Source organism: Plectropomus leopardus, chromosome 11, assembly GCF_008729295.1.
Source record: "Plectropomus leopardus isolate mb chromosome 11, YSFRI_Pleo_2.0, whole genome shotgun sequence".
Taxonomy (NCBI): domain Eukaryota; kingdom Metazoa; phylum Chordata; class Actinopteri; order Perciformes; family Serranidae; genus Plectropomus; species Plectropomus leopardus.
The window spans coordinates 29,215,451-29,223,560 of NC_056473.1; the positions used below are offsets into that span (position 1 = coordinate 29,215,451).

General features: G+C 38.2%; 1 protein-coding gene across 1 annotated transcript; it reads right to left on the reverse strand.

The window, feature by feature from the left end:
* Positions 1–1,063: 1,063 nt before the first annotated feature.
* Positions 1,064–6,307, reverse strand: olfml1 (olfactomedin-like 1). Its single transcript, XM_042496412.1, has 8 exons — positions 5,844–6,307; positions 4,197–4,300; positions 3,906–4,096; positions 3,533–3,636; positions 2,809–3,000; positions 1,998–2,178; positions 1,755–1,914; positions 1,064–1,498 (listed from the first exon to the last, which is right to left on the reverse strand). The coding sequence occupies exons 1-8, from the start codon at positions 5,985–5,987 to the stop codon at positions 1,342–1,344; spliced, it is 1,233 nt and encodes a 410-aa protein (XP_042352346.1). The 5' UTR covers positions 5,988–6,307; the 3' UTR covers positions 1,064–1,341.
* Between the last annotated feature and the right edge of the window lie 1,803 nt (positions 6,308–8,110).

The following is an 8,110-nucleotide window of genomic DNA, read 5'->3' on the forward strand; positions in this document are numbered from 1 at the left end:
TGGAAGAGAAAAAAAAACAACAACTTCATAAATCACGTTTATGCTGGTTTGACTTTTTTAAAAAATGTGACGAGACGACCCATTGCGAGCCGACGTGAACGCGCATCAGGCACACAACAGCCTATGTGACGCAGGACGTAAGGCACCGCCCCCGTTCAGGGAGTCCCCTGTTGGTGGAGTCGCTGCTGTCAAATTCAACGGTCATAGTAAGCTTGCCCCCTTTATTCAATTACGTCACCGTCAACTGAAAATGGGCGGGATGACTCAGAATATACACAGTGTGTCATATGCACACACTGTAAATAAAGATTTTATAGCCTGTCTATGGTCATTTTAAATAACGAGGACACAACCCCTTTTTTGGGAATATTGGTTTCACGATACAGTTCTGTTGGTAAATCACTAATTTATGTGGATTAGTCTTCTCTTTCCTGACTTATTACTGTAACATGTGGGGATCATGCAAATGGTGCAATACCCTCTTTAGTTGTTTAAATTTCAGATAATGGTAAATGTTTAATAGGCTGATGGCCATTGTTATCTCCAAAATATCCTGCCATAGGATACAAATAGTTCTTCCAGTTATTCTGGTAATAACAATAGATAGCTATAAAGGAGCTCTGTTTCAAAGAGATATTACAACATTTTCATATGTTATTACATTCAGATCAATTATTAGATGATTGAGTGAGTAAGCTAGTTGAAGAAACTTCTTTTTAGTTCATTTATATTTCCTATTCTGCTAAAAAAAAAATATGTTTAAAAAAAGTTAATGAGACGTGAAATGTAGTTTTTGAAACTATTGTGTCATTCATTCATATATATATATGTGTGTGTGTGTATATATATATATATATATATAGAGATAGATAGATAGATAGATATTTTGCCTTTAAGCAGTGACACAGGTGTAAGTTATTTTCAAATAAAAAGCAAAAGAGTAGAGTACTTAGAAAGCTCCAAAATTTCCACATTTACAACTGTATGCCACATTTGGACCCGCACTCTTATCTTATTGTAGCATTTTAAATCATTCATTGAGGGCAACTAAAAAATCCACATGACACATTAATGTTTTTTATTGTGGTAATACAAAGTAAAGCCTACATAATGTATAAAAAGCCTTTGCTTGGACATGATCTTTATGTCTGTAAGATTAATAGTGATAAAGGTAGCATCCATTGCCAGCAAAGGATCACTGTACTGAGCAACAGTTGAATCTAAGCTGCTTATCAATAAGTTTCCTTAACTGATGTTTCTATAAGTGCTGTTTTTGCATAATTTTTATTATTTTTGAAGAGATAACACACATTTTAAAAGGATGAACACTGCAGATCATCCTCATTCTGCAGGGATTTGGTCATTTCTGCGTGTCTCCACTTTGTATATCGTCTGGTAGCCGTCGTCCCAGGTGTACAGCTGTTTTTCTCCAGGGTGGTAGTGAATGCTGCTGTGGCTGGTGTAACGCTTTGGGAAGAACATTACAGGACTCTCACCACTGCAGATGGATGGCACAGAAAAAGGAAAATGTAGAATCCAATTAAGACATTGCTTCAGCTGAGAAATCATGATGATGTGAATTCAAAGTATGCTTGTGTGAGCTGGGTAAAAAGTATAACATTGTGATTTAACATTTAGTTTAGCTCTTTGTTTTAAAGTGCATACACATGGGGGTAGTTTATTATAAGAATTCATGTTTGTGCGAGTATCTTGGCTATACTGTATCTTATTGGTCTGTTAGTATGTAATCCAACCTGTGGATGGTGTCATGGATGTCGTAGAGACACTGTATGGTGGAGCGACCTCCATAACGTGTGTTGTAGACCACATAGAGGGTCCCACATATTAGGAAGGCTCCCTCTGCATCACGGCTTCTACACTGTGTATCCCAGGTATACTCCACTGCCAAACTTACTGAGGTGAGAAACAAAAAACAAAAAAAGCCAATTATTGACGAAGTTACCTTACCCATACATGCATGTACAAACGCTCTGTACCTTTGTCCAGTTTGGTGATGACCAGGTTTTCTCCATACTCGGGGTCAGCGTGGATGACCCAGAGGCCTAGCTCATCCACAGCCAGGTCCAGGTAGGTGTTAGGGTTCAGACTGTAGACTGGTAGTCGGCCTGCTCCTGGGAGCAGTGTGCTATCAACCACTGTACCATTCAACAGGTCTACCTTTATGTGATGGAAACATATTACAATGGAAACATTCAGAAATACTATCATTATAGTACTGATTTTGTTTAGATTTATTAGACATGTTTTTAGGTACACAATTGGAAGCGTACAATAATGGTAATCCAATTCTGATATAATCGTGTTAAACATGCTATAGTTAGGCTCAGTGGGTATGGGTTTGCAAGCTAGTGTATTTCCAATAGTATAATTGTATTTATTTATTTTTTAAAACATGCTTTTTCTCAGTAGACTCTCAATTATCTGTTCCAAAACACTGTGAGTATATTGAGAAAAGTCAACTCAGTTCACTGGAACGAAAGTGTTTCTTTTGGCATTGTTAGCTCACTGACCTCAGCTAACAGGAAATAAGGCAACAATCATCTCCAAATGTCTGAGCCCTTTTGAAATGGTCTAAAGTCAGTCTCCAGACAAAAGCTGCACTGCAGTTTTACCTCCACTGTCAAAATCCACAATCAGTGAACTGCAATCAGCAGTCAGTAACTGTTGCCAAGCAATGTGTTTCTTCAACATGACAGGGAAAAAACTGTTTTATTCAACTTCTATGTTATACAAACATAGAAGTAACAAAGAACTGCCTGACTCTGATTACTTTACTCAGTCACACACCTTCAATATCTGGTTGGGAGTGTCTGCCTTGTGGTAGTAGAGGAATCCGCTGTAGACCACATGACCTGTTCCCTGCCAGGAGAAGGGCAGCTGCACGACCCTGGCTGGTGGTTTGGTGGTCCTCTCAGTGAAACTGTGCAGAGAAACGTACTCCAGCAGAGTGTCGTTTCGAATTCCACTGAGCAGGTAGACCTGAAAGATTTACAGTTGTGACCAGTTGAGAAGTTGCAGTTTGGCCTCTATTCTTTTTATAAGTACAATTATATTATTAATTAATCTGTGGTGTTCATGCATTTGGCAAATTTCCTTTTTTTTTTAAACATCAATGGGTGTATTAGATACAGAAGCCCTGAGGGACAAGTGAGTTTTTTTTTTTTCTGGTGATCCATTTTCTAAGTTACAAAAAAAACCATTCATGCGTGAAATAAAGTGCAGAATTTTTTTATTTTTTTTTTTGCAAGAACATTTTTTCTTGCTAAATTATTTTTTTTCTTCTAATTTTTTTTCTCGCAAATAATTTTTTTCCCACTCTATTTCATACATGAATTTTTTTTAACTTGCCCCTCAGGGCTTCCGTAATTAGACCTAAATATAAGTACAAAAATTAAGATTTGTTGACCAGCAGCCCCATACTGGGAGAAAGTCTGCTGCCCACACAGAAAGATCTCTCCACTGTAAACAGTCCATTATCACAGTAATCATGTCATCTTTAAAAAGTAGAGACCTTTTCTGATCCTTCAGTTGGGTCCCTGAACCAGGAACCATAAGGGTCTCCTGTCCTCTTCACGATCTTGAGAGACTTGATTTGATTCAAAGCTGTGCTGCAGTCTGGGGATGTTGGAAAGAAGACTGAATGAACTGCAGCACAATGTCCTGTGCAATACATCCTGTATCCGTTCCTTTTTTTCTTTTTGACCACTAAACAGCTAAATGTGGTAATCATTAATACCATCCAAGCACACACACACACCCCTTTACTTCTATCTTTGCAGAAACCTCTTACCCATTCCTTAACTATTACATCAAAGGCCTACCCCCATCCCAAACCCTAAAATCGCTATGTAGCAACACACACAAACACAATGTGCAGTACCTACCATTCTCCACTTTGATCGTGGCTCTCTTTTTCAGCTGGTCCAGCTCTGCAGCCTTTATCTGTTGTTCCAGCAGCGCCTCTTCCATCTCAATGTCAGTCTGAGTGGGAATCTTGTTTTCAAGATATTCCAGCTCTCTCTCCACCCTGTCTACACGCACGCATACGCTGTCCACCTGGCTCCTCACTTCTGACCTATGGTACAAAACAATTTAATTATCACAGATCTCACTAAGTAACTACTGTGGTTCCTTCATTAAGTCACATGATACATTAGTTTTACAGACAGGCCTACCTCAGAACATTGAGAGTGGACAGGTAACCTCTGACTTCAGAGGAGAGGTCATAGGTCTTCTGGGTAACGCTCACTGTCTTTTGCTCACATTGACTCAGACGCTCCTGGCATTGACACAGAAAAATGTTATAAATACAGAATTAAAGCAATAATGTATCACCTTTTAAGAATGCATCTTCTTACAATTGGTGAATTCAAAGGGAATAAAATGCACCCTTGCTCATTTCAACAGGCTCGTCATATTAGGTGCAGAACATTTGTGCAAGATGGCTTCTGGCTGTAGTCTTGGCGGTATTTTCAAAGAACTTTTTGCTTAGACACAAGACACCTGAAGCAACGCAACAACTGGCTTTGTCTCTACTAGTTCTTTGATGTCATTTAGGTGTGTCTGGGCCTAAGTTGATATTACACCAATATTTTCGAGCTGAGTTACTATTGTCACATGAGTATCACTTACACAAACCACAGTATAAAAATGCTGTTTTGCAAGTAAAAGTCCTGAATTCAAAATCTTACTCAAGTAGCATCAAAGTATACTTAAAGTGCCAAAAGTAAAAACACACTATGCATAACTGTCTGTTTCAGAATCATATGCAAAACATTACTGGATTATAATACATAATGCATTAATGCTGCAGGTGGTACAAGTGGAGCTTACTTATACTGATGGGTGTCTTAAATAATAAACGTGTATCATATTTAGTTTTACTTGATTTTTTTTTATTATGTATTCATGATTTAAAAGCTGCAAGATAAATGTAAAGGAGTATAAAGTAAAACATTTTACTGTAGGAGTCCTCAAAAACAAGATGGTTCATCTTAAGGGTTTAATCACAATGAATAAAACTGAATCATTATTTGCCTCCATAATGCCATAGAAGTACAAAGTAGCGTGAAATAGAAATACTCAAGTAAATTGTAAGTACCTCAAAAGTATATTAAAGTACAATTTGTTGCACTTTGTCTCAGCATGAGCATTAAACGCTGCCGATGCTAATGATAGATTATTCACACTAGAACCTGACAGCACTGAAATAAAATACCACACAACCTCACTGAGACATGCAGTACACTGTATTTTTACAGATCTGGCAAACACATTCATTGATATTCATTAGAGATTTGTTGACTCAGCTCTTACCAGTGACAGGAAGACATTATAAAATTAGGTGGATGCCAAAAATGTGGAAGCCAGATAATCTGAGCATGGTATAACCATAACACATGTGGTATTGTCATTACGTAATTCATTATTCTGCTCATTTTAACATGTGATTTTTAAAAGAACATCATAGCAAGAAAAGTTGAAAATCTCCATGTCAGTCATGTATGAGCAACAGCTGCAAGGGTTTAAATTATAGTGCTCTGATGTCGCCTGACGGATGCAGGTAGCTGATGTTTAGATGTAAATTCGAAACATAATAAAAGATACAGATTTACAATTAATGACATATAAGGTAAAATAGAAAACAGCAAAAGTGCAGACAAGAGATGCAAAGATAAAAATATTATTCAAAATGATATAAAATGAAGTTTAAGATATGTCTGCAGTCATTATCAGGTGGAGTAAGCAGTGAAAAAAATGAATGTTTTTAGCTGTGCAAAAAAAAAAAAAAAAAAGAAAGAAAAAGTGCAGCTTGTACATACCTCTATCTGAGACAGTCTCCTCTCCAGGTACTGGATGATAAAGGCATCCTGAGAGGAACCCTGGCTCTGGACTGAACCCAAAGTCAGATAGAAAGACAGGAGCAGGACAGGAACCACTCTGCCCAACATCACTCGAACTTCCATCAACAAATCACCGCTGAAACTGATGCAGTAAAAACTTCACTCTTTCTCCTTTTCTGCAGCACTCCTGCTGAGTAAAACCCACTGACACAGTCTGAACACTGAAAGTAAGAAAAAAGATCAATCCATGTGGCTTCAGTTCCAGTTTGTTTCCGTGTTAAAAGAAATCCCTAATGGTTCTTAAATGGATGAATATTCTTCCTTCTTCCTGCTGTGCTCACTAAGTGTTTTAGCACTGTTAGAGCTCCAGAACTTTCCGTCTTGCTTCTTTAAACAATTTTTGCTCTAGTGGAAGGGATCCAAGTGAACCTCACCCACAGTCCCTCCCAGCCCCTCTCTCTCTTTCACTCTGTCTCTCTGCCTGTCTCTCGCCCACTCTTCTCATTTCTGGAGTTTGTGTACTTGAGGTATGAGGAAAAAAACCAAAAGAGACGGGGGAGAGAGAAACAACAAAGACAGTTCATATCCTATTGGTCAATCCTGCAAGTTTTTTGTTGTAATACTCTCCAGATGGCCCACTGACACGTCCTCAGTTCTCAAACAGAGCAGAGGCTGTTTAATAAAGTTGTTAACAAGGTTGTAACTTACAATAGCATCAGCATCGCATCCTTTTGTATAAAAATTAAGCACAGTTAAGAATACTGAAATCAGAAAACTAAACACACTAAGTATGTTGTTATCTTGTGAGACACAACGGATGTTCCCACCTGCAGGATTACAGGTTTGTATTTTGATATTATATTATATAGACACAAAGCAAATATTACATAGCTGCCTTGTAATTTTTTGCTACTAATTCTAGACTATACTGTAAAAGATATGCTATTATCTAATGTCCCCATAACCCCAAAAGTAGTGATTATTTTGACCGACGAGACTGAAGGCTTAACAAGTCAGACAAAACAAAATGAACAGATATCTGACTTTAAGAATCCAAGTTCGAACATTTTTTGGCAGTGAGGTTTCTGGTCTTATTACCCTTCTTGGTGACACTCTGACTGATTTAGGTCCAAAAGTTGTCACTGCCATTATGGATAATTTGTGGTTTGCTGCTCTTGGTTGACGACTTTAATCTCCATCTGGTGCTTTTCAGAGCCACCTGGGCTGGCTTCCTGGGCTTTTTTTGTTATGACAGACAACATCTGGCTGTCAGCTTTTAACACTCTGCTAGATCTGGTGCATACTGAACACAGAGCACTGCTTAGAGCAGCAACTTTATGTGAACAAGACGAGGACAGTAGAAGATAAGACACTAACATGCTAACAAAGAAATATACAGTATATCCCTTTCAACATCTTCGGTTGAGATCTTGAGTATTTTATTTTCTGTCAGGCTTTTACAAGGATTCTACCATGAGATGGCGCCACATCACAAAAGGAATACCACATACAACATTTTGCACTAGTCTTTTAGGAGCCGACCTAACCACCATGTCCCCACCACAGCCACCCACCTCCCCACCAATTCACCTGTGGTCTGTTATTATAGCCTACTGTTAAATCCTTTGTAGGGTGCAGTGGTAATAATAAGGCAGCTGGGAATACGTAGGGACCAATCAGGTTCCTATTAGACATGCACTCAGCTGCTGTGGCTTCTAACCTTTTGGCTTGCATCGCCTAAATACAAAAAAAAAAATCTCTGTGTGTGACTTCAGTCTATGACTCATAAGCTATTTTAAATGTAGCCCTGAAATATGTTTATAATAGTCTCTCATGCAGTATACCTAATGTATAAACACTGAAAGGACTCTGCAAACCAAGAATATCTTACAACTGTGCATTACTTTCTTTATGTTTCAACAGCACTATGATTAATGTGCGGTTAGTTTTCCACAGAAAATCCTTGCGGTTTTCATTGGGAAAAAACATATTTTGGCTGACATAGCTGATTTTGGTACTGACAGAAAACACAGCAACATCTCTGTAAAAAAAAAAAACTGCTTTTGTGGTATTATTTCAAGTGTAGAAACAGCGACTAGTTGCTAAAAACATCCATGTTTCTCACTAAAAAGCTACAGGAGACACAGCTGCAGATCCCTAAAAAATGTCTACGTTTAGGTGCTGAAAAACAGCAGAAAACAGAGTGAAGAGTCACACCATCCACACCTCCTCCCAATGATAAAGTC